At 41.2% G+C, this 27,052-nt stretch overlaps 1 protein-coding gene across 2 annotated transcripts in view; it reads left to right on the forward strand.

Annotated features, from left to right (window-relative positions):
- Positions 1-26,508, forward strand: part of DOP1B (DOP1 leucine zipper like protein B) — a 97,603-nt gene extending 71,095 nt beyond the window's left edge. For both annotated transcript variants that reach the window (XM_032778282.2, XM_032778292.1), the window contains 14 exons: positions 786-841; positions 1,718-1,822; positions 1,915-1,981; positions 4,731-4,875; positions 10,828-10,910; positions 13,044-13,153; positions 14,108-14,254; positions 14,693-14,754; positions 16,224-16,352; positions 16,882-17,018; positions 17,392-17,447; positions 17,840-18,004; positions 19,696-19,825; positions 24,595-26,508. In XM_032778282.2, coding sequence (XP_032634173.1) covers positions 786-841; positions 1,718-1,822; positions 1,915-1,981; positions 4,731-4,875; positions 10,828-10,910; positions 13,044-13,153; positions 14,108-14,254; positions 14,693-14,754; positions 16,224-16,352; positions 16,882-17,018; positions 17,392-17,447; positions 17,840-18,004; positions 19,696-19,825; positions 24,595-24,852 — 1,650 coding nt within the window. In that variant the 3' untranslated portion in view covers positions 24,853-26,508. The remainder of the gene's footprint in view (positions 1-785; positions 842-1,717; positions 1,823-1,914; positions 1,982-4,730; positions 4,876-10,827; positions 10,911-13,043; positions 13,154-14,107; positions 14,255-14,692; positions 14,755-16,223; positions 16,353-16,881; positions 17,019-17,391; positions 17,448-17,839; positions 18,005-19,695; positions 19,826-24,594) is intronic.
- Positions 26,509-27,052: the final 544 nt, after the last annotated feature.

Here is a 27,052-nt window from a genome sequence, read left to right on the forward strand (position 1 = left end):
ATCCAATCCTAGTGAGTGTTTTTGAAACTCATTAAGTAGTACACCTCTACCCCAATATAACGCTGTCCTCGGGAGCCAAAAAATCTTACCACGTTATAGGTGAAACCCCATTATATTGAACTTGCTTTGATCCACTGGAGTGTGCAATCCCGCTCCACACCCAGAGCGCTGCTTTACTGCATTATATCCGAATTCATGTTATATCAGGTCATGTTCTATCAGGGTAGAGATGTAGTTTCATTAATAAAACTTTTGAGGGCCTTCCTTTTTATTAAATAAGACTGTTAAAATTGTAAGTATAACTTTTAGAGACCTTTGCCATCTGGTCTGGTTATCCAGGAAATGTAGCTTTCAGAACTTTTTACAAAACTTCATTTCCCAGATTCATGACAGCAGTTTGGCATAACAATGACTTTCAATGATCCTAGGTAGTGAGGTTGCTTCTGTGGTGATTCTGCTGTTTAACAAAGCTTACTTTGAATTAAGCCAGCCTTGTTATCATGCAGAGAGGTGCATTTATAAGTGTTTCTAGAACTTTGGAAGAATGTGTCTGGTGAACAGAAAGGATGAATCTTTTAATTTATTCCAGACTTTCCTAGCAAAAGCTCTGAACTACCTACTATATCTACAGACAAGGCACAGTCTATCAGTCTCAGACTGGGAAATAAATTGCTCTGAGGGGGGAAAAAAAAAAAAGCAAGTCTCACATGGAACATTGAGTCCTTTAACAGCTTAAATTTCATTTTGTTGTAAAGCAAGAACATAATTCCTTGTTTTATTTTCAGAAATCTTCTCTAGTGGATATCCCAGTGCTGAAATTCAGCTATGCTTTCATTCAGAGGTAACTAGGTTGTTACATAAAGTGATTTTCATTTACCTACAAATGCTATTTCACAACTAACAGCTAGCATTATTACTTTAGCTTTACTTTGACCTTCATAGCTGCGTGGCACAGGAAACTCCCCATTGTCAGTGCTTAATGAAGCAGAACTGGACAACCACCACATTGTCAAACGACAGACATAAGATTACTGTGTGGCATGGTGTTCTGTGATTGCACTGATGTATTGATGTTTGTGTCGTCACGTACAGACACAACAGCATGCTGTAAGCTTCTCAAACTGTTGTCAGGATATTATGCTGAAATTTTTGTATTACCTTCCTCCAGCTCTAACACTGTTCCCAGCAGCTGGAAAAGTGTATGAAGGATGGATACTTCTCCTCCTTAATCTCCCTTCCAGGCTTTCTTAGGGAGGGCTCCTTGTATTTCCAATTTATACTCTACATTCATCATATTAGACAGCATGAAGGTGATCAAAACTCTTCTTAGCATACATTGCGGTGTATGCATGGAACACCGTAGGATCTTAATCTGCAAAGCCTTCTCCTCATATTATTCGTGGAGACCCTCTTCTTTCACAGCACTGGCATATTCCATATGCTCCAAGCCTAGCTTTAGTTTGCAGGAAAACCTGAGTCAATTCTGCATACTGTTTTGACTTCGATACATCAACACACTAATATAATGATAGGATAATGTAAATGTCATCGTGCACTGACAGGATATCGTGGTACTTAGACACAGATACAATGGATAGTAGTTAGACGTGGGGAGAACTAGAAGACTAAAGTTGGTGGGAAGCTCCTAGAGCCAGCACTATCTGTGTGTATGGCTGATGTGTTGTTTGATATCAGACTTGCATGTTTTTTTTGGCAGACTTCCTGTCTCAGCCCTGCAGGAGAACTTTCAGTCATTGTTAGGAGTGCTGAAGGAATCTGTGCAAATGAACTTGGCTCCCCCTGGATATTTCCTGCTTCTGAGGTATAGCACAAAACAAGGTGGTTTGGTTTGATTTGATAGATTGAGTAAAACTGTCCATTTTACTAACTTGGAATGAATTATTTTTCCTACAGTACTCTGAATGACTTTGTGACCAGAACTCCTAACCTGGAAAATAAAAAGGATCAAAAAGACCTGCAGGTACTGTATACGCACACTTTTAGTTCACAAATCTGGCACTGCACTCTTCATTCTAAACTGAGATTAGCCTAAACCAACTCCATGTCTGAACATCCCAGTACTCTGGGAAAGTTTGGGTATGGTGCAAGCTCATAAGTAAGTGTGTGAGAATGTATAAAATATAATCTTCCAGCTAACAAGTGATATTGTATGTTTTTTATAAAGTTCTAACATGGGTCAGGATGCTGATTGGCCGAAGCTGTCTTCAGATTGGGTGTCTTTTTTTATGTCAACCTTTAGATTTAAATTCATAACACAAATATGATGTAACCACATCCCTTCATTTGCGTTATTTAAATTTTGAAAACCAAGTAGGAGAATTAGGTGCACTATTCCCATTGACTTCAATGGGAGCTATATAGCTGTGTCCCCTAGTTGGCTTTGGCAACCTCAACAACTGTTTATCCATTCACCTATTATGGAAACAAGATGAGGATTAGAGCCGGGTTCTTTTCTTCTACTGTCTGCTTTTACCAAGATGGTTCAAGCACCAGAGACTTGTTACAATCATCTTTGGCTCTGAATTTGAGATGAAATGTTGAAAAGTGAACCTTCTGATAGCTGTGATTGTGGTGCTTGTGCAGCCCAGCAGATATGGTAGAGATGTGAGTGACTTCCTCCAGTTTTGCTTAATAAACTGGCCAGCAAAATAATTGTGTAGTGAATGCCTAGCTTCTTACAGCATTATCAAGAAATTATCTGATTTTTCTGGCAGCCTTGGAAGGGAAACCTGAAGTTTCCGAGCCAGAGTCTCCATCCTACAGCCAATAGCTCTGTTGCTCAAACATGAGGCGGGTAGTAGAGTTTGGCCAAACCCTACAGTGGGAAGACTGAAATATGGCCAGATGAATTCCCAAAAAATAAAACAACACTCTTAAATCACTCAGTTAAAAGTAACCAACATCCCCATCTAAGTTAATACCACATGGAAGCCCTGTAGCTGAAGGGAAAAGAAAAAGCAGACAGGATTTCAGACCATACAGTTCGGAGCCTAAAGAACAATAGAGGGTACTGATGCAATTTTTTTGGAAATCTGAAGAACAAATTCAGACCATACAAGTCTTTGAGAGATGACTGCTTATTAATGCAGTATAATGGATACTTTGCAATCTTCATTTGAGCCCACTGGATGATTGCTCCACTAGAATAGAAAAATATCTTGATCAGCTGGATTCTGTGGCCCTCCAAGGAGACAAAGTTAAGAAACCTCAGGGGACAAGAACTCTTTCTTAAAACATAGTAACGTGGCAGGTAAAAGACTGGAAATCTGGAGAACCAGGTAAGAGTCCATACTGTGAACAATCAGGGAAATACACAGTGAGTTGAAACCTGTGAATTTATCAATTTTCGTAAGAATAATCCCCCAATATGTTTCAAATTTGTGACCTAAAAAAGATGCTCATCAAAGGAAATGAGGGAAAATGTTGAGAGATATTTTGGGATTCTTTGGTATTCAAACCTGTTCACCATTAGTGTGTGTGTGTGTGTGGACCCTGATTATCTCATTAACAACAATACTATTGTATTCCTATTGGATGCTCTGGTTGTGCACTCTTATCCTGATGGCCACAGAAGCAGTGAGAGATAAGATCCTTAAAGAATAAACTCATCTAGTCTGGCTCAAGCTAGAAAAAAGAAACTTGTCAGAGGGAGTAATGGTAGCAATAGGATTCCCAATCAAACTGAAAATACAGCAGAGTCTGCAACAAGACCCATGCCTTCTGAGACCTCGATTCTACTAAACTGCTGATGTAAATCATTAAAATTTAAAACGCCTAGAAAGCAAATGAGGAAGTGGAAAGAATTAAGACATTCTAAACAGACTTGGTCTGGTGTGTGCTCAGTGTGTGCCAATCTATACAGGAAGTGAAAAACTGAAATGGGTTGCTTGTTTCTCCCTTTTTTAATCTTTGACTCTCCTGTTCTCTCTCCAGTGCTTAACTTTTATACCACAGTCAAAGAAAATGTTTGTCGAAAGGGAAAAAATTCCCCTTTCTGTTGTGATTATAAGGATAGTCATCAAGAGTAGATTAATTACCATGTGAGGTATTTTTTGCTATCATAGATGAATTTTCTTTTACATTAATGTTTTAGCCCAGATATGTGTATGCATGCATTCACATGTACATAATGACCTTTCCATGGAAAGGTATGATTAAGACCTGTACATGAATCTACACTAACCCAAAGCTTTTCTTTTTCTTCATTGTTCATGCCTACCAGGGCCGCCTGGGGGGGGCAGGTGGGGCAATTTGCGCCAGCCCCTGCGGGGTCCCCACGAGAGTTTTTCGGGGGTCCTGGAGCGGAGTCCTTCACTCGCTCCGAGAGGCCCGGAAAACTCTTGCGGGCCTGGGCCCCTGGAGCTTCTTCAGCAGTGGGGGGGTCCTTTGGGCCCAGGACCCACCACTGAAGTGCCAGGTCTTTGGCGGCAATTTGGCAGTGGGGACTTCCCGCAGCCGAAGACCCTCAGGCCCCCGAATCCTCTGGGCAGCCTGATGCCTACTACCAAATGAAATAAGTGACACTTCACTACCTCCAGAGTGCTGATAAATGTTTCTCTGCTCTGTTTGTTACTCACTTCCATATACCTGCAGATATGGTACCAGGTACAGAACACTGTGCCAGTTTCCAGATAAAACAAAAACATCCTTGGCCTGGCCAGGTCCCAGTAGCTTTCATCTGATACAGTGTTGCACTGATTACTTTTCAGGAGGTGACCCAAAAAATCTTGGAAGCTGTGGGGAATGTTGCTGGTTCCTCCCTGGAACAGACTAGCTGGCTGAGCAGAAACCTGGAGGTGAAAGCCCAGCCTCAGATCTCTTTAGCTGAATCCAGTGCTGAAGATGACTTGTATGGTAAGGTTGTTTCTTAAGGATCCAGTGTCACTTCTGACCTTCTTGCCACTTTTCTGTACCATTTATTACAAAGTTTTTAGTGATAATCTGGCTTTGTGCACATGTGAAAATGATTTTTATCATAGCACAAATTTACTAAAGAGAATGAACTGCTATTTAAAAAATAATAATAATAATAATGTGCACTAAAAGAGCATGTTATCTTCTCATTTAAGTAAAAATTCAGATATGTTAAATGGCATTCAGTCAGTATCTGTACATTATGTGCACTATACTGGAGGGAAATATTAAGGTACACCTGTGTAATACATTTTATATTCTGTCCTTCTAAATAAGGTCAAAAAGTGCATACAAACCGCTTTTGTAATGGTAAAATATGTTGCCATTTATTGAACATCATCTGTAAGTTTTCTGATTTGTAAGAGGGTGATTTTTTTTCTTGCATACATAATAGTGAAATCCAATTTTTTTTTTTTTTTTGACTAATCTCGTTTGAAGTAGCATGTTTCTAGTGTGGTCTAAACAAGTCTGAAAACCAGGAATATCCAAGTTCTAATTGCAGCTCTGCAAGTCACTCACTCTAAGGAGTCAAACGAATCATTTTACCTCTTCCTTTCCTTCCGTTTTGTAAAATGTCTTATACGTACCAACCTTATGGGGTGAAGGTTGTGAGAACTGATTTGTTCGTGTAGCACCTGGGGGAGAGTTAGAGAAGTAAAATGCTCCATAAGTAGTAAGGCCAGCATTTTCAGACTTGGATATTTTAAGAGTCAGTATAAGCTTTGGGGTGCTTGGCACTTCTGAAAATTGAAACACTTTTTATTGTGGGTTTAGAAGCCAAACAGTAGGCACCCAGGTTTGAGAAGTTCAACTTTTAGTGTTTCTTTCATGTTTTAGTTACATATATTGAATTGCTGCTTAGTGAGAGATGTATTATAATACCAAGTTTTTAAACTACTTGGAGTAGAGGTTAATAGGGTATAACTGTAATATTTTTGGCAAATTCCTTTTTAAAAAATTATACAGTTGTAGTTTTTTTCTTAAATGAAAGCTAAACCTTAGAAATCGAGGAAATTCTACATTCTTCTTCAAATGCTGGTCTCTATGGGTACTCACTGTGGTTGCACATACACTTGAGGCTGGAAAACTCTTCCAGAGCAGTTGTTGTCAGACGTCACCAGCATGGTGCTCTGCTCTATCCATTGTTGATAAATTGACTGCGTGAATGTGTTCCCTCTGTGTGTTGCCCGGGCTCTGCACAGATAGCTGACACAGCAGACCCCAAGAGAACCCCCAATGACCACAGACTCTGATAACGTACAAAGGCACCCAGCCAGGTTTATTGTCAAACAAAGCACAGTAATAGTTTCCCGCAGACTCTAGGGGACATAATACAAATCTGTGCCCCCTGACAATGGACCAGCTCAGTCAGTGGCGGGAATATCCACTGCCCCCTAGGCTGGACAAAGACATCCACTCAAGGATACATTCTTATACACAGGTAGAAACAAGTTACACATCACTCCTGATGTATTGAGGTACAACCCCGCTGTGTGTTGGGGTGCTGCCTGTCTCCTGGTACATGTTGATTTGAACAAACAACTCTATCAATCATATTTGACCCTGTCTTTAGGATGGGCCAGCCTGTTCCTCATTATCTCTGTGGAATGTGTTTGTACCAGAAAGTTCTGGTGCCATCCTGGCACATGTTCATCCTATTAGTACTTGATACCTTTTAGATATGTGTATACATGCAATTAGCAGCTGCTTTCTTGCCAACTTCTGTGAGCAGGGCCTCCCTCAGGCTCACAGCTTAACTTTGCTTTATGTTAACAAAGTCTTGACCATTACTTTAGTTTAGGCCTCTGATACCAAGGGTTTATGTTTTAGGGCCTCATCTTACTACAGCAGTGTTCATTGGTCTGTGCCTGTACCCTGCCCCTCCTCATACTCTGAACCAAGGGCATAAAGGGTGTCACAGAGTGACCGCCTCTCCAATTCCTTTCTCCTCTTCTTGGGCTGTTCCAGACCATGTTCTGTGTCAGTAGCCTTTCTAGCACTCCCACTTGAACTTTGTAAATAGTGTGTAAACAGTTTTATCTTTAACTACTTAGCTGTTAGTTAATTTAGTTAGCTAGTTCAGGAGTTCATGCCCCCTTGTTCCCTGTTGTTCAGGGCACCCAGTATGCCCCTGATTCCAGGCTTCAGGTCTTGTCTGCCTGTTCCTGGGTCTTCCAACAAGAGCTGGTACATACTTATCTTGGGGAATCATAGGTTCCTTCAAAATGTGACATCCACCATTCCTTTCTCCTTTCTACCAGGCAGTTGCATGTAATGAAACTGTCATGGGGCCCGAATATGGTTCTGGGCTCTCCCGCTCCCCATCTCACTGCCTTGAGCCTCTGTGTAGCACCTCTCTGGCACTGGTGCCCTCTAGATCAAAATCCTCCAGCAAGCGGTAGAGTTATATACTGTATTATTAATACATAAATAACCACCACAACAGCAATTTAACCATAAATTCATTTATTAAATCCAAAGGTCAAATTATATTTATATTGCTGTTCCAAATGGGCCCTGAATGCCTAAGCAATTATCACATCTATATACTAACATGCAGTTATACATATTGATCAGATTACAACAGATTCCCATTGATAGATGCCTGTCTCATCTTTAGCATTGTCAATCTGTCGTCCTCTGACATTTCAATAGGGGCGTGTTGCAATCTTCTAGCACCCATACGTCTGTCCTCGATTTCTCCCTGAGACCATATGATCCAGGGATGGCTTTCGTGCTTATCTTGTAACACACACATTCCTCGTTCACACACACAACAAGATTAATTTACACATAGCATTTGAACCAAAACATCAAATTTCAACGCAGGAGAAAACAATCATTGCATTCTTTCACTTATTTTAAAATGCTAAACCTACAACAAAGTGGTGACCTTAAAGGTCTGTCACTGCCTTAAAATCAGCTTCAGACACAAATTTTGGCCGATGTATCTTTACTAATGGCCCATTAGGCCATTCCTTTCTGCTTTCAGAAAGAATGGCTGGCAGGATCTGGTCAAATCATACACCAATACATTTAATGCATGCTACATTGTTGTTGTTTATCCTTCATTCTAAATTATACAAAATACAAACATAAAATCCTACTATTACACAGGCACTAGCAACAAACTCTCTGAAGAGACCACTCTTTTATACTTGAATAAACTGAACCTACGTGACTATAGCCACTACTTTTTGAATCCTTTTCTCTGCTAATTTTGCTTGATAATTGGGGCTTTTTCTTCAGACTTTCCTCTTATCTTTTCAGCCGCATTCCAATTAAGCCGCATTCCAAGCCCAGTATTTCCAGCCCAGCTGGCCATCTTTCAAAGCCTTTCTACAACTGCTAAGCATCTGCTCTTTACACAAACTTTACTTTAGCCAAGCGTGCGTGTGTGTGTGTGTGTGTGTGTGTAATAAAATCCCATACAAGTGCAAAGATTCGATTAAACAAAGGTAACGGTGAACAATCCCATAAAAACAGGGATAAATTGCCTCATAAGTCCTTTTTAAAAAAAAGTCTGCTTCTCCTTTCCCCTCAGTATTAAATGAGACTTTTTTCCCTGGTGTGGGTGCATCTGGAGCTCACAAGGAACAGGGGCCAGAACTGATAGTACTGGGAACTACCAGTGCTCTAAAACAGCCTGTGAAAGGTGCAGGACTGATTCTTGCATCATCCAGAGACAGAAGGGATTGTTCATCCTCTATACCAGACGTGGGCTAACTACGGCCCATAGGACCCTCCTGCCCAGCCCCTGAGCTCCTGGGCCCACCCTCCACCGCAGCCTCAGCACACTGCTCTGCCGGTGCAAATGCTCTGGGCAGCTGGGCAACGCCGCTGCAGAGCCCAGGCCTGACTCAGTGCTCTGTGCTGCATGGTGGCGATGGCATGGCTGGCTCCAGCTGGGCGGCACAGCTGTAGCACCACCAGGCACTGGTGCTCCAGGCAGCACGATAAGCTGGAAGGGAGCAGGGGGAGGTTGGGTAGACAGCAGGGGAGTTCGGGGTGGAGGTGGTCAGGGGGTGGGAGGTGTGGATAGGGGTCAGGGCGGTCAAAGTGCGGGGTTGAATGGGTGCAGGGGTCCCATGGGGCAGTCAGGGAGAAGGCAGATTGGGTCAGGGGTTCGGGGAGGGGGCAGTCAGGAATGAGAGGAGGGATTGGATGGGGTGGCGAGGGGCAGTCAGAGGTAGTGTTTCTGGGGGCAGTCAGGGCACAGGGAGCGGGGGGGTGGATGGGGCAGGAGTCCCAGAGTTAGGAGGAGGGCTGTCAGAGGGTGAGAAGCGGGGGAGAGAGGAGATGGGGGCAGGGGGTGGGCCATGCTTGGCTGTTTGGGGAGGCACAGCCCCCTCCCAACCGGCCCTCCATACAATTTCCGAAACCTGATGTAGCCCTCAGGCCAAAAAGTTTGCCCACCCGTGCTCTATACTGACAGTACCACACTGTAAGAAAACTGCCACGCTCAAACCAGAGGATCTGTCTAGACCATTGGTTTTCAAACTTATTTGATCATGGCTCCCTTCTTTGCGTCTGTAGCAGTTTATGCTTCCCCTTCCACCACACAAGTACATATGCCGATTTAAAAATGAAAACATGAAACTCCATCACTAAGTATTTAAAACAATAAAGCGTTGGTTGAAACAGAGCCAATGATCCATTCTCATAAGAGTGAAAGCAAAACTGCACTTGTGGTCGATGTCTACAATTAAATGTACACACTGCATTGGTTAATGCACAGATGGCAACAGCTTTGTATGATGCTATGCAAAACTTAACAGAAATCCGTCAAAAGGCACAACACCATCTAGTGTCAAATACACATCGATATCCGACGACCTGATATGTTTGGGGGAATCAGCTTTGCTAGTTATTCGTTGCTATGGTAAAATGTGCAGTATTTTTTTCCCGTAAAGCTTCTCTCACACACCCTAGGCCCCAGAATACATTCCTGGCCCCCTCCTCCGGGGGGAGCCCCCAGTTTAAGAACCTCTGGTCTCAACCCTAGACTCCCATCAGCTCTTCTCCAGCTAGGCCTCAGTGTGTCCTTCCCAAAGATCTGGTGATTTACACCAATCCCAAATTCCCAATCCTCTCGGACCCAGTACTACGAAGGGATATCGCTACACAGCACATCACTTGCCAGTTCCAAGTACCAGCTGCAGTGTGTAGACTCTGACCCCATTGGTGAGCTACTCACCAGTGCTTGTCTCTGGCCGATGGTACTGTCCGCTCCACCAATAACAGGAGGCAGCACTCGCTGGTGGGGGAAATGGGAAAAGGGACACAGGCAAGGCTCTGTGGTGTCAGAGCTGGGAAGGGGGACACTGAGAAAGGAAACTGGAATCGTGCTTGCTGGAAGTTCACCCCAGTAAACATTGAATTGTTTGCACCTTTGGACTAAGGGTATTGTTGCTCTCTGTTCATGCGACAAAGACCAGGAAAGTGAGCAGGTGAAGGAATACGCCCTCTAATAATGTATAATCCCTGTAAGATCAAGGGTGGGTATGCAGAACTAGATAAATTTATGGAGGTTAAGTCCATTAATGGCTATTAGCCAGGATGGGGTAAGGAATGGTGTCCCTAGCCTTTGTTTATGGGACGATGGCGATGGATGGCAGGCGAGAGATCATTTGATCATTACCTGTTAGGTTCACTCCCTCTGGGGCACCTGGCATTGGCCACTGTTGACAGACAGGATACTGGGCTGGATGGACCTTTGGTCTGACCCAGTATGGCCGTTCTTATGGGAGCTGGCAGGGTTCCCAGCAATACCGCACTGCAACTCAGTGTGCAAGGTATAACTCAGATGGGAACCAAACAAATCCTGAACTTATAGATTTTCCACAATAAGTTCTGCTTTAAAATGCAAATTAAACATTTTGTCTTTTTCAGATGCTTCACTAGTACCATCTTCAATGGTGTCGGCCTCTGCTCCCTCAATATACAGTGTTCAAGCTCTCTCTCTTCTTGCAGAAGTAAGATATAAAGTTCCTACACATCTCCTTAAGTAGGACAAAATTGTAAGAGAGATTCAATTTGTATCACTGATCAACAAGACCTCAAATCAAATTAATCAGGACTATACAGAACACAAGCAAAGATTGATACTTTACCCTTCCTGGGGACAGCTTTGCCGATTTGGTCCCATTTTGTTGCAGTTTGGTGGGATTTTTATACCCTAGCTGTTTGTGTACTGATAGAGTTTATGGTTTCCTATGTAACACTTTCTAATCAATTACTTTCACCTTGCGCTTTGCAGTTGGTTACATACGTACATTATCCAGTCATAACTACAAATTTGACCGTAAGGTAACATTTCCTGTACACAAGAAAGGTGATTCATGTCCCCTATGTGTTCTGGTCTTTGCTCAATACAGAGCTCACTTATGAGTAATTTTCCATTATTTTTCACTATAACGTATGCAAAGTTTCATGCTTAGTACTGAATTCATTTCCTCCAGTTATCTTTATTTACCCACTTATTCTTTTCTCGTGGTCTTGATTGTAATTTCATAGCCTATTATTCAAGCACTGAAACGAAGCATATTTGCTGCATTTGCTAGCACATATGCAGTTAAAAGTGCCTTCTGTAGCTGTAAAAATAGATACGTTTCCATTGCTTTTAGAGCACACCTTATGTACATTTAATACGCTCAAAGTTAGATTTACCTTTTAGTTCCCTTAATAGAACTAGGAAGGATGCTGGGAGTCCTAGGCATATATGACAACTGTCCCTTAGCATTACTTCATAAATCATTATAAGAGTCGGGCATATGAGCTAGCAAGATAGATGCTTGTCGTCTTCTCTATATAGTGGTTAACAATTGATACAGCTGAACTAAAGTGTTGGGTTTATTCTGGTGTTTGATAGTGAAGGTGAGACTGTTTTCCTTTTTGACTTTTTCTGAAGTTTAACATTCCTCCCTCTCCAAAGTGTCTATTCCAGCTTAATATGATAGGACATTCCAGGATGCAATCCAGACCAGTGAGGGCCTGTCACTCCTTCCCCGCAAACTTGGGTGCCTCACAATGCTTTTGCTGCTGTAGCTCCCACCTGGGCTGCTCACAAACAGCCTTGCAGTATGTAGACAACACCCAGAGTATCTGTCTAGCTGTAGCCTGTCAGCCACGCGTCAGTCACGCTCTGGCTTCTACAAGCCTTGGCTACCACTTGCAAGGTGACCCCTCCACACTCCCAGTCCTGGATTTTCCACAAAAAATTGTGTTCTGCAGAGCCCACTTCTGGTAGTGCATATATATTAGGTCCATTGCCCCTTGAAAGGAATTAATATATAATACTCTTCTACCCTAAATGGAGTTACTTGCACAATGAACAACCCTGGATTAGTTTTAATTAAAGACTAAAACAATTTATTTACCTACAAAGAGAGTTTTTAAGTGAGTACAAGTATAAAGCATTAAAGTCAGAAATTGTTAAACAGAAATAAAGATAAAACATTTCGTAGTGTTAAAACTTAGCAAACTAGACTTGGTTCAAGATAAAATTCTTAACCACATGCTCCCAATAACATTGTTGACCAAATTTTCAGTTGAGGATCCGGCCTCAAAGTCTAAAGGCTGTTTCTTTTGTTATCTTAGGTGAAAGAAAGAGAGATGGATTGCGAGAGAACTTGGGGTGTTTTTGCCTCCTCACTTTTGTAGTCCAATCACCCTTTGAAATGCATTTTCCTGAGAGGAGTTCCCAGAAAATGTTCCTTCGGGTTGTGTGGACAGAGACTGAGTCTGGGGGTGAAAGAGCTATGCTGTTTGCTAAGATGCAAATCTGTTTGTTCCTACCCCCTTCCTGGCCCATGAGCTTTGGTTACACTTGTCTAGAGGTGTCAGCTTGTCCTGTGTCTTTGAGAAACAGATTTGCCCACTCCCCAGGCTTGTCTGGTAAACACACTTCAGTCATGATTTCAGATTACATTCATAACTTTATATATAATGTTAGTACATTCATTTCACCACGATGTTACTGACCATCTAGTTATTAGTTTTCAAATGATACCTCACAAGGCATATTTTGTACAAAGTTATTATAATGGAGTGTAGGGTGTGAATACAGGGGTGCATTTGGTCACGTGTGGAATTTTGGTTTTCTGAAGGTTCTTGCTTCTCTCTTGGACATGGTTTACCGTAGTGATGAAAAAGAGAAAGCTGTGCCATTAATTTCACGCCTGATGTATTACGTATTTCCTTATCTACGCAATCACAGGTAATAGCCCTTGCAGTACATACTTATATTTTCTTTAAATCATGCTAGATGTTAATCTGATCTTCAGGGCATGTTGTAAGGTTCAACTTTATTCCTCATGCATTTCCAAGATAGGGGCGTAAGGGAAACTATAATGGATGGGGACTAGTCTGGGGTGAAAGAGGATTTGTTGTGGGTTACCTTACATTAAGGATGTATCTTTACCATATGTAAAGGGTGTCTGCAGTATATGAATAAGGTGTGTGCCCTTTTTAGTATTTTTAGGACTCTGAATAAATAAAGGTAACTTTTTTGGCATAAAGTATAACACAATTTAATCATGATTGTCACAAAACACAGGTGATCAGGTAAACTTTCATAACAATTTTTGCAAGGCTACTCAGTGAGTAGTCTAAGTGGATCTATGTCCTTGCCCATGCAGGAATCCCTCCTGTAGTTGAGTTGTTGGCCATAAGCCAATAGCAGGATGGCACACACCTTCCGTTTTGTTTAGGTGTGCACTTTCCTAATGATTGGATGTTTTCTAACTGCTAATAATAGCAAACCCTTTTTCTGAGTGGAATCTGTAGATGCCCTGCATAACTGTCACAGTGACTCTATTGTGACCAGGGCAGTACTGGGGTCTTAATGCTATTGTTCGAGTCTGTAAACTCAGTCCTTCAATTTAGAATGAGGACTGGAAACTTCAGTAATCTTAAATTTTACAGAAGATGGCAGGGCCATCTGAAAGGAGCTGAGATAGCATTTTGCCCTGTAATGATTCATTCCGATTCATCAGTATAGTTGAAGAGACATTCATTTCCTCAGTGCTAAGGGAAAAAACCTCTTCTATATCTAGCAAATAGAATTTGGAGTAAATTATTACTGTCAGGACTAGGCTTGGAGTTCTGGGGGGAAAGGCACTCATTTGGTGGGCGTCTGTCCTGAATATTAATATTTGAGGTTTATTTGCAGTGCCTACAATGCCCCTAGCTTCCGTGCTGGTGCTCGGTTGCTCAGCTCCCTAAGTGGATATGCCTACACTAAACGAGCCTGGAAAAAAGAAGTTCTGGAGTTATTTGTGGACCCAGCTTTCTTCCAGATGGACACTTCATGCATTCAGTAAGAAATGAAATTGTGGTAATCTGTAATTCTGTTGGAAATTTTCAAAGATATTAAGGGGAAGCCTACTATTACTGAAAATAAAGGCCTCATCTTGGATTTCCCTACAGAATATATTAGCATTGAAATAAGTGCCAAATTACTAGTCCTAGCAAATTGTTTTATAAAATGATTAGGTTTTTCAGCAGTGTGTAGAGGCAGGATAACGTCTCTTCACATCATGTAAATGCATATTGTCCACATTAACTTTGGGATCCTCACATAATTGGATTCAAGAGCATAAAATAACCATGTCTGGCATTTCAAACACAAATCAAAAATGAAATGGTAAAATGTGCTGCTTTTGTATGAAATGTTATCCCAGGGTCTCTTTTGTACGATGGTGTGTCTACACTGACAAGTTGTGTTTATCTTTAATTCTTTGTATATTTTTTTCAGTTGGAGGTCCATTATAGATCATTTTCTAACACATGAGAAAACTATGTTTAAAGATTTTATGAGTAAGTATTCTTTGCTGATAATTTATTACTACAATAATTTGGAATTCATATTCTGGTGAGCTCTCAAACATATATTTTGTCTTACATTAAATTAAGGACGTAATATGTTAACTTCAGTGCATTTTCACAGCTCATAATGTTACTAACCTTGATTAGCTATAGTTAAATAATTTACTCATGGAAATTCTTCTCTGTTAACATGCTCAAAAGGGTAAAGAGTAGTAGCTGTGTTCAGGAAGGCATTCTAAATGTTCTCTTTTCAGAAATGGTGATAAATTTGTAATAAACTTGGATTTCTGCAAACAGACTTCATCAGAATTATTGCCACTTTTACATTTCACTTACTGATACTTATCTTGGTGAGGAGTTTAAACCCCTACTGTAGCATCTCATGCATATAGCTCAGATTAGAAATCCCTATTATCATATGTTTGTATGAGTCTGTCTGTAGGATAGCAAAGTGCTCCATGCAGAGGGGAGCATCATCATAAAAGCCGTATGTTAGTAGGCTTTGGCATTCTTTTGTGACCCCTCACACTCTAAAACCTCATTCTCCAGGCTTGACCAAAGTATGAGAAGATGGAGGCTCCCCTCAAAAGGCAGTCTCCCACTCTCAAGGCCTGAGGGAGGACAAGAGAAGACCCCTAAAACACACCTGAGAATTGAGGGGTGGATACTTTGGTCTCTGTCCTCCATATACCCCTTAAGCCATTTTAAAATGTATTTTTTAAAAAACGTAAGATATAAAGCTATTTTAAAAAAAACACTTATTATATTTTGGACCCATTGTTTTTAAATCTGTGGCTGGTATGTCAGTGTCACAGCTCATTCTGAGAAATCCAGAATACATAAACATAGAGGAGACAAGAGATGGGCACACAGGGGTGGAGGTGGGAGTTGGAGTTGCCGGGCAACCTCCTAGCAGCTGAAGTGCTTCTCTTACAACTGGTATTCCCCAGCCATACATGCAGACCTAGACTGTGCCAATTGTCCCCCGCCCGCTGCAATTAATTGACAGCAAAATTAATGTTTTTTTAATGTGTTAATCGCATACCTTTGGGCAGGGCAGGAAGCATTAGTGGCCAGGAGGGGAGGAGGCTGAAGCAGCCTCAGTCCGCAGCTTCCCAGGCAGCCGGCGGGGGAGGAGGGGTGTTGGAGCCCCAAGAGTGGCTGAAGCTCTGCAGCCCCGCCCTGTACCCTGAGAGGGGCTGAAACCTCACACCCTCAGGGGGGCTGAAGCCCAGAGCCCCTAGCCTTTACCCTATATTTGAAAACATAGAAAACCCCAATAAATGGTATTCTAATATTAACAGTGCGATTAAAACTGTGATTAATCACATTTGTTTGATCTCACAATTAATTATGATTCATTTTTTAAATTGCTTGATAGCCCTAGAAATAACTTTTGTTTTGAGGTAAAGATGTACCTTAAATTGTGTACATATTCATTATGGTCTTTTTTTTTGTAGATATGCAGAGCAGTTCTTTAAAAATGTTTCCAAGTTTTGAGCAAAAAGCAATGTTGTTAAAACGTCAGGCTTTTGCTGTCTTTAGTGGAGAAATCGATCAGTATCACCTTTACCTTCCATTAATACAAGGTAAGAGTATATTTTTAAAATGTGCCTTGTTTACATAGACAGGAGCGCCGCCAGCTTTTTTGGCGCCCTAGGTGGCAGAAGGTCCCGCCCTCGAAATACCGCCAACGACTGGGGCGGCCACCACCCCCCAAATGTTAGTGCCCTTGGCGACCACCTAATGGGTTGCGCTGGCCCTGTACATAGATACAGTCGTCTTATAATTTATATATTTTTGTTGTATTACCTATTTCCCTACCACCTCTGAATTTTTGCTAAGTTCAGAGGGAAAAAAAACATTTAAAATCTGATCTCTAATACAATTAGTTTTTGACAAGAAAAAACTCAAATAAAAGTTAATCTAGCTCCAAATTATTGTTATGTTTTGAGAGAATTTTTGGAAAAATTGACAATTTCTTTTGATGGAGTGAAAAGAACGGCCAAATCAAACGACATAATCAAAGCAAACTAAATTTTTTTCCTGCATTTGTAATTTACCAAAACTAGCTTTATGTACATGGAAAATCATAAGTTTTTTGAAAATGTGTTTCAGAGCGACTGACAGAGAACCTCCGTGTGGGACAGACTTCTATTGTTGCTGCCCAGATGTTTCTCTTTTTCAGAGTTCTGTTGCTAAGAATTTCTCCTCAGCATCTAACCTCACTATGGCCAATCATGGTGACTGAATTGGTAAGCAATAATGCCTTATATTCATTATTACATTTGCTTTCCATACTCGCCTTTCTCTTCCTTCCAAACACACTCTATCTTTGCAACTGGTTTATGATTTTACATCTTAGTTTCCAGTTGGAGGGACTGTTCTGGTTTGAAAATATATTTTAATTTCCATTTATAGATTGTTGTTGTTCAAAGAACTAACTCTTTTGATAGGTTGACGGTGTTTATAAGTGACAGAGTTAAAATAAAACTTGTCCTGCGCTTCCTAATCTCATATGAAGCAGTCTTTTCCATGACTGAGTTGTGTATACACTTCAACAGTTTACAGCTTTCGAAAAGAAAAAATATGGCTTGCTTTCTTTTTTCTTTTTTTTCTTTTTTTAAGATTCAGACATTTATACAGCTGGAAGATGACTTAGCTGAGGAGGATGAACCATCAAAGTAAGAATTGTTTATCTCACATAAAACAGAAACAAATTAACAAAACATGTCCAAGGAATTGTGGTTGCTTTCTGGCCAGAATTTCTGAAAATCACAATAGCATTTGCAGCTTGCAAGCAATGTTGCACATCAAAGTCTGGCATTGCCATACAGTAAATGTTGTCATTAGGCAGTTGATGTGGCATTTGTGTTTTAGAAATGGGTACTTACAGGAAAAAATGGGTGGTGACTATAGTTTTGGACTATTTTACCATGTAGGTTTTTTTATAAATGTCTGAAGATAAAATGTGTAGTACAAATAAACCCTTATAGGTGACTGTAATCCTTTAGCAGATGGGAAATATTTAGTGGGATTTTTTTAATAGTGCTTTCCTACCTGGTTAATCACACAGGAGCAACAGCAAAGTAAGCAGACAGAAAACTTCAGCTTCAGCTGATGGCAGTGGCCCCTTACTTTCAGACATACAACAGAATGAGCTGTCCTTGTATTTATCAGCTTGTAAGTTCCTGGACACAGCGCTTTCTTTTCCACCTGACAAGATACAGTTATTTCAAATGTGAGTCCTCTAGTTACTTTTTTTAATTAATAGCTATATGGCATGTAGTACTGTAGATAACATACTATTTGTGCACTGTTTAAAAATATGTAAATGTACACTGACTCTTATTTTCTCCTCCATAGTTAATAAAACTGGTGTCTCATCAATCTTTTCCTCATCCACAAGTTTTTACATAGGTATGGTGTGACCAGATTCCCAGGGAAGCCAGCTGTGGTGACTCAATTAGGGTGAAGTGCAAAGAATGGGGCAGGCAATCCCCAGAACTGGTGGATATTCCAATACTTAGATTTACCAAGCCAGCACAAAACAGCTTCTTTATTACCTCACTGGTTGCCCAGAAGCCAACACCACAGTTCCCTTAGAGTAACCCAGCTGTAGGCCTCCATCCAGGTACCCAAGTCAGATATAATGAAGATTAATGAAAATCTTATTCATCATATAAAAATGTTCTTCCAATCCCAAAGGATTGGACATATTACCTCCCAGGTTAATGAATATTCCAGATCTTACCCAAACATATGCTTACAGCCATTTGTTATTAACTAAACTAAAATTTATTTAAAAAGAAGAGAGAAAGTATAGTTAAAAGATCAACATTCATACAGACATGAGTTCAGTTCCTTAGGTTCAGCTTTTATAGCGGCGATGGTGAGCTTTGTAGTTGCAATGAGTTTTTAAAATTTTGTTCATAGGTTATAGTCCAATGTCCAATATCCTATTCTGAGTGTTCCATTTTAGGACTGGGATCTCAATCCTTATGGCTTAGGCTTCCCCTGCATGAAACCTCAAGCAGATCTGAGAGACAAGATCAGGACCCAAGGGTCCTTTATACAGTGTTCTAGCATCCACTTGACCATACAGTCCTAGGTAAACAATGGGCAATCACAGCAACTTTGAAATAGGTCTATTTCCTAAGCATTGCCGGTAATTATCTACATAGATTAACATAAGATAATTTATTATTAAGCAGTCTATCACAAACTTCAGAGAGACATATAGACAATGACATTATTTCACCCAAGATTCATCTAAATGTTAATATTCCCTTTTGATATCTGAATCAATAGCTATAGTGAGAGACACGAACTGTCTGTTTACATGGCTAGCATCTATAAGTAAGTTAGTATCACTTCTAACTTTTAACAACATAGGCTAGAACTTTGAAATGCAAACCTATCTAGCATTGAATGACCTTAATTACCATTTCTAACATGTCTCTACAGGTTGGCTCTGGGTTGGTTGGTTAGCCTGCAAGCTGCTTAACCCTTTCTGGCCATGTGTTACACTTTGTACAAGATTCATTGCAATTATATAACAGTGGTTTGTATAATTATATTTTAATCAGACAACATCACATATGGGCATAACCTGCTTCATATCTGACAAATATTTAGATATCAGACTTTGAGAAGATTTTGCTGTTTCCAACACTGAGAGAATTGTTGGGAGAGAGGAAGGGTCTGTTTCATTTTCACTTGTATCTATATGGGACATTGTCCATCCTTTCAATATTTAAACAGACTGACCTCAAAATACAGGTCTTGTAACAGAGCATGGGAGAGGATGGTCAGTACAGCTATTAAAGTGGTGGGACAAGAAAGCTTAGTGTTGTAATTGTCAGCATTTTTTATTTCTAGGAAAGGGACTCTCATGAATGATTTCTGACCTGTGCAATACATTTGTTTCAGGTACAGGTGGGCCTTTGTTCCAGAAGTGGACACGGAGACTTGTACCATGACCTCTCATCTAATGGAAAATCACCAGGAATGTAAACCCCATATCATTAGAATCATGGACTTGTTAAAGCTGAAATATGGGGTAAAGAGAACGCTTCATTAGATACATATTTTCTATTAACATTAAATCTGATAACTTTAAAGAACCATTTTATTCATTTAGAAAAGTCAGCTGGGTGGTAGTTTTCAGTCTGCATATGAAAAGGCTCTTTGGCTTTAAAATTGATCTATCTTGACAATATTCCTATTATATTATATTTGCATGGAAGAGTCCAGATAGCCATTTATTTCAGGTGATTCACTATAGACACATCTACCAATTATGCAGGTAATATCTTCTGACAAGGGTCAGCCTGGAAAAAATCACCAAACTATCTCAAACTCCCTCCACTCAAAATTAGAAACTAATTGCAGGAGATTGGACACGTCTTCATAGTGTTACGTGTTCAGATTTAATAAGATTTGATGTCAAATAACCAACTCAGTTGAAGTTTTATTTAAGTAAGACAATCAATCAATAATTAATACAACACTATACAGAAATGAAAACATACATATCAGTCTGTGATTGGAGAAGTTTGGCATCTCATTTCACTTCTTACTCAGTCCCCCAAATTCATCCCTTGTATACTGGTTTAGATCAAAGAAAAATTTTGAAGGATTTTCTTTCTTAGGGCTAGCCCTGCTGAAATATCCTCTCATGTTTTATTTTGAATATTCTGAACTTGCGTAATAAGTAAATTACATCTATAACTAATTTATTACTACTGAGACTATTTGTGACCATAATTAGCTCTTAATAATTGAGACATTTAATCAGCACACTACTCAGTGGTTTGTGATTACATTGATTGTAGAATACATCTGTTATAACAAATGTTCCTTGTCCAGTTTGTCTATTACTAATATCTTCTCAAGTACAGTGCACGTTTATAAGCATCTTCTGTTAATTATTAGAAGTCCTTCCTGGGCATCTGTACTAGGTTAGCAAGATCAGGATAAAAAGCAGAGTGGATAATTAAATACAGTGCTACTATCGATTAGACATTCATCAGTCTAAAACAAAGCACTCCTTAGCATTAGAGTTTAGACAGCTCTTTGGCTAACACAGAAATGTTTCTGGGATGTTTGGCCAAAGAATCATGAGTTTAATATTCAAAGGAATAATAAAAGATTAACATTTACTAGCAATATTATGATCTTACTTGCTTTGATCAAAAATGAAGTAGTTAAGAATATTGGTATTTTAGATTTTTAGGCTTCAGCATCAAAAATCCCATCCCATGAATGGAGGTGTTCATGATTCTCAGGGCTATTGTTTCTGATTGTCTCCACAATCCCACATACACTGCCATCACTTTGCATTCAGTTCTCATTTGCAAGCTAATCTAGCTTTGCAAGCATAAGGGCTAATATTTTCATAGAAGCTGAAATTCTGGATTATGGAATGAATTCCAGGGGAAAGTACCAACTTGCTAAACTACTGGACATAATAGATACTGCAACTATTTAGGTCATCTGGTTGCATACTGGAGGACAGGATCTCCATGTATATCTTGCACTGTGAATTGATAACATAAAAATGGAATTCTTTTAATACAGGAAATCTTTCAAATATATGATATATTAAAAATAACCATCTTAAATGAGACTAGAATGTAGCCTCAAATACACAGTTGTCATACATGTATTTTTAAACTAATGTATCACGTTAGATACTTCAATATAGCCTTGCAAAATAGGGAGGGTTATAAAGGAAGACAAAGCAGATTGTGGCTAGGAAGTCTGACTGTAAAATTGCATGTGTGCTCTCAAAGAACTCCATTGCTCACAAGAGAAAAGTTAATGTGTGTCTCTCCTCAGAAAAGTGACTTTTTAGAAGTGCATCTTCTAACTTCAGATCTGCTGTCTGTGTTTAGGCAGAGGAATATGTGCTTGCCTTAGTGTCCCAACATTTTTACTAATTCTGCTACTACGGCAGAGCCAGTGTAGCTCAGTGAACGAGCTAGATTTTCTTTCCACATGTGCATCAAAGGAGTTGGTATCCAAGTTTTGAAGTGCTAAATCAGATTCTGCCCTAATTTATACCTGTGGAACCCCCTTGAAGACAGCAGAGTTGTGAGGAATAAATGGTAGAATTGGACTACAGAATCTTATTACATATATTGCATACACAGAACCTTATTGTGGCTGGGGATCTCACACACTGTTAATTATGCTAACCTCCATTACCCACTTGTCACATTCTCCCATACTACTCCATGCCTGCCTTCCAGCATGTAAGCAACACCTTCCCAGAAGTAAAGGTATAAAGCAGGGGTCGGCAACCTGTAGCACACGAGCCAATTTTGAGTGGCCCTCAGCCCCACTCAGCGCCCCCGCCCATCTGTCTCCCCTGCGGGAGGGTATGGAAGGTATGGAGGTGTAGGACAGAGGGCTGAGTTGTTGGGGGGGGTCAGGGCGAGAGTTGGCGAGGTGTGGGGAGTGTAGGACAGAGTGTAGACAACTCTTCCCCCCCTGCTCTCCACCAAAGTGGCTGCTTTCCTGCCCCGCCCCCTCTCCTGCACCAATCAAGTTGATGCCCTAGCAAGTGGGAAGGGGAAGCAGTGGCAAGCGTGCAGTGCAGCCTCCATATAGAGGAGGCAGGAGAGAGGTAAGGAACGGAGCCTGGGGCAGGGGGTGGAACAGGCACATCCCTCCAGCCCCTGCCATGAGCTGCTCAGGCAGGGGGCTGGGCACCCACACGGCGAGCACTCGCAGCCCTTTGCCCTGACCCTCCACACTCAGCCTCTGCCCTGCATCCCCGCACACCCTCCAGCCCTCTCCCTGACCCCCCCCACACACTCAGCCCTCTGTCCTACCACCTCCTACACCCCCAGCCCTCTGCCCGACCCCCCCACACTCAGCCCCCTGTCCTACACTCCTATACCCTCTAGCACTCTGCCCTGATCCCCCCCCCACCTCAGCCTCTGTCCTAACACCCTCTAGATCCCTCTGCCCTGATCCCCCCCCACCTCAGCCCCGTCCTACACCCTCTACCCTCTGCCCTTGACTCCCCCACACACTCACCCTCTGTCCTCACTTCCATACCCACCAGCCCTCACGCCCCCCACACTCAGCCTTGCTCCTACAACCCCACGGCCCCCACCCTTCGCCCTGACACCCCCCCACACTCAGGCCATCTGCCTGCAGCTCTCATAACCCTCCACCCTCTGCCCTCACTCCCCACACACTCAGCCCTCTGTCACACCCCAGCCCTCTGCCCTAACCCCCCACACACACTCATGCCCTCTGTCCTACACCCTTCCAGCCTTCTGCCTGATCCCCCCCACACTCAGCCCATCTGTCCTACAACCTTCTAGCCCTCGACTCTGACCCCCCTCACCACACTCAGCCTTCTGTCCTACAACTTCAACGCCACCAGCCCTCACCCCCCACACATCAGCATTCTGTCCTACAACCCCATGCCCCCAGCCCTCATGCCCCGGACCCCCTCACTATCACAATCAGCAATTCTGCCGCAGCTCCCATACCCTCCAGCCCTCTGGACACCCTGACCCCCCCAACACTCAAGCATTCTGTCCTACACTCCCCACACCCTTACCCACCACACTGCCCGACCCCCGACAACAAACACTCCGCATCCTGTCCTACACTCCACCCCTCCAGCTCTCTGCCCTGACCGCCACACACACTCAGCATTCTCTCTGCACACCCCAGCCATCTGTCCCTGACCCCCACCACACTCAGATTCTTCCTACACTCCCCACAGCCCTCGCCTGACCCCCACACACACTCAGGCATCTGCGCCGCAGCTCCCATACCCCCCAGCACCTCGCCCTGACCTGAACCCCCCCCATGCCCTCCAGCCTGACGCCTCCCACACACACTCGAGCTTTATGCCCTGCAGCCCCCATAGCCCCCAGGTCCTCTGCCCCTGCACGACCCCACAGCCCATCACTCGCACCTGAACCCCCACACAAACAGCAACCCAGGCCCTCTGCCCAGACACCTCCACAGCCCCATTCCTCCTGCCACTGAAACCCCACACACACACATCAGCCTTCTGCCCTGACCCTTGAACCCCCCCACACAAACCCAGCCCTTCTGCCCTACAACACCCCACACACCCAGCCCTCTGCCCTGACCCCTTAACCTCCCCCACCCAGGATACTGGAGGGTCTCCGGCCACAAGGCCCCGCTCAGCCCGCTGCTGGCCTAGGTGAACAGAACCCCAGGCTGGCAGCGAGCTGAGCAGGCTGGTGGTGTAAGATCAGCACTTTAATTTAATTTTAAATGATGCTTCTTAAACATTTTGAAAACCTTGTTTACTTTACATACAATAGTTTAGTTATATAATATAGACTTATAGAAAGAGACCTTCTAAAAAAGTCAAAATGTATTACCGGCACGCAAACCCTTAAATTAGAGTGAATAAATGAAGACTCGGCACAGCACTTCTGAAAGGTTGCCGACCCCTGGTGTAAAGCTACTACCCAGTCCTTTAGGTCCTTTTTTTAAGACCTATTGCTAATATGTCTGCAGAACAGCACTCACTGACAGTGCCTAAGCAAGTGACCAACAGGAATTACTTGTTGCAGGGGGAGAGAATATAGAACTACATAATACCATTGTTAGAAACGCACTTTTTAAAGTAAAACTTCATTTTAAGGTAACAGCTGTACAAATCATCTTGTGATGCAAGAAATGCCTGGTATAATAGGCTGCAGATCTCACATTGCTTGACAAATAGTATCTAGTGCAGATTTCAACCAAGTAATCTCATAGAAGAATAGACTATTTTTCTGCATAATACTCAGTGAATCTTCTGGTTTGTATGCTTGTTTGCAGGAAACAAACACTAATGAGAGAACTTCAGAGAAATGTGAATATCCTCTTTTGAACCTTCGTTCTATATCCAGCATCACACAGTTAATGCCCTTCTTCAGGACCCTGAGCTGTGCATTCAAAGCACAAGGTAACAGGTCCCAGAATGCACAGAGTTCAGCATCTCTGTCAGTGGAATATTCTCTTGGCAACAGCACAAGGATCTTGAAACAACTAGAAGAAAGTGTTGAATGTGACTTTTTAGAAAATCTGGAAAGTTAAGGCAATTGCAGGACAATTCATTTATGTTAGTATAAATAGTGAAACAAAGCTATAACCTCATTGTCAGAGAGATTTGTTACTGGGTTTTTTTGTTTGTTTGTTCTGCCATATACTCAGAGTTTTGAAACTTCAGTTCATCTTTTTTGTACTGGTATAAAGTACACCTCCCGGAATCTTGTTTCTTGCTTTGTGTTGAGCTGTGAGGATTTTTGCTCAGCTTCTGTGGAAGAGAAAGGTAACATTTAGTACCAGTGATAACTTATTATAGTCTTCGCAATGGAAACATGAATGGGATTCAAGAAAACTTTTTGTAATTATAGTAGAAATATCTTGACTAATTAAGGAAGGCAACAAATTTACTATTTATTTAACAAATTAGCAAGCTAATATTTTAATCTGACTTGGAGAACCTTTCTTCTAAAAGTAAAAAGAAACTAATGTAACTTTTCAAAAATTACATGTCCGTGTAGTCATCTTACATATATAGATACTTTCCAGAGGCTGTTTAAATTCCACTTATAGTGCTCTTTCTTTAACAATTGCCCAAACATATTTAGCTACTAAACTTCGACAGAAGTAAACTAAATTACCAACAGGTGTATTTTATCAGCTTTAAGATGATGTAAGTAATGTGCAGATGTACTGCATTTGTAATCTCAAATCTGTATTATAGTAATATATTCTGCAAGATCAGTGATTATTTAATTTAGAAGACAACCTATTCAGTAACATTTATTGTTATTTATAATCGCTGAATTAAATTCCCAAAATTCAAAACTGGTCACTTTTCTAAAATAAAAACTTTGTTCAGAAATTGTTCTTTCAGAGACTAAAATCACCTTATAGCTTTTGAATGGCAATTTAAGTAAGGTAGTCCTGTAAAAATGTAAACTATTGTATATAAGAAACATACAGATCTTGAAATGCATGTGTGTTCTGTCCTTCATAGAGACTTCACTTCCATAGGTGATCAAAAGCAAAACCTTTTACAGTTTTTAAAGACTCTTTATACAGGTAAATGTCTTTGCTGCTTTAGGTGGCACAAAAGATAGGAGACAGTTCATGGGGCTGTGACTGAAAGGTTCAGGAGCAGCCTCTGAATTCTGGTGGCAAAGCAGTTCTGATAGATTTAGAGGAAAGGGATTGACTGGCTTATTCTCGCTCCACACAGTAAGGCTAAATGTCTGAACTGAATAAGATGCCATGTGTTTGATCATGGCCTCATGGTGAGCATCCTGGCAGTTATCTGCAGAAGGAGGATTACAAGAGCGGTTTTTTTGTTTTGCTTTTTAATTGAGAAAGCAAACATTCCTGAATTTTCAAACTGCCTGTTAATCCAATGAAGTATAAAATCGACAGATAAGATAAATTATGTAGGTTGAATTATTTTGGGGCATTTTTCATGTTTGTCAGAGAGAAGAGCTTTATTTGTTCTGTTTTAGTACCTTCATCTCTAAAGACATGTTTTTGTGCAATATTGTTGAGCAGTTGGCCACTGCTACTAGTGTTAATTGGAAACCTCAGTGCCAAGCTAGACATGCCAAGACTTTTGATTTCAAACATACTATTGCGCCTTTCTATTTAAAAAAGTCTCAGTAAATAGTAAAGGTATTGGACAGTGCAGACAGATTTTTTTTTCCTTCAAGATTTATACAGGAGACTACTCTGCAATTCTTGTTGGCCTCCAGATGAACTTAGGTTTTTCATCCATTTTGATACAAAATGGTGAAACATACACAACATCCTTTACTGTTGTGCTATACCATTGACTAAGGAATAGTTATTTACTCATAGTCCTATGTTGAACTTTTACAAATTATTAACGTTGGTACAATTAAGTCAACTAGTAAAAATAAAATTAAGTGTAGTATTGTTTACTCATTATGAATGTATTATTGGAGGTTCTGAATGTAACTTATTGACAAATTAGATCTGTGAAAGCTGTGGGCCTAATCACGGGTAAAAAGATGTATCTCTTAATCATAAATCGCTATCAAACTGGAGCAGAACATTAAAGTTAAGTTTGTTACTTCTAAAATGTTTTCATTCAGCCTAATCAGCAGATAAGACTAGACTCAGGGTATTTTGATGGTTTTATTTGTAAACTAAATTTTTTGTGACAAGAGGCACCCTTTGTTTTCAGTGAGTGATTCTCCTCCTACCTAACCCAGATGAAGTGCTTATGTCAAGAGGGCTGTTT

Source organism: Chelonoidis abingdonii, chromosome 1 (assembly GCF_003597395.2).
Source record: "Chelonoidis abingdonii isolate Lonesome George chromosome 1, CheloAbing_2.0, whole genome shotgun sequence".
Lineage (NCBI taxonomy): Eukaryota > Metazoa > Chordata > Testudines > Testudinidae > Chelonoidis > Chelonoidis abingdonii.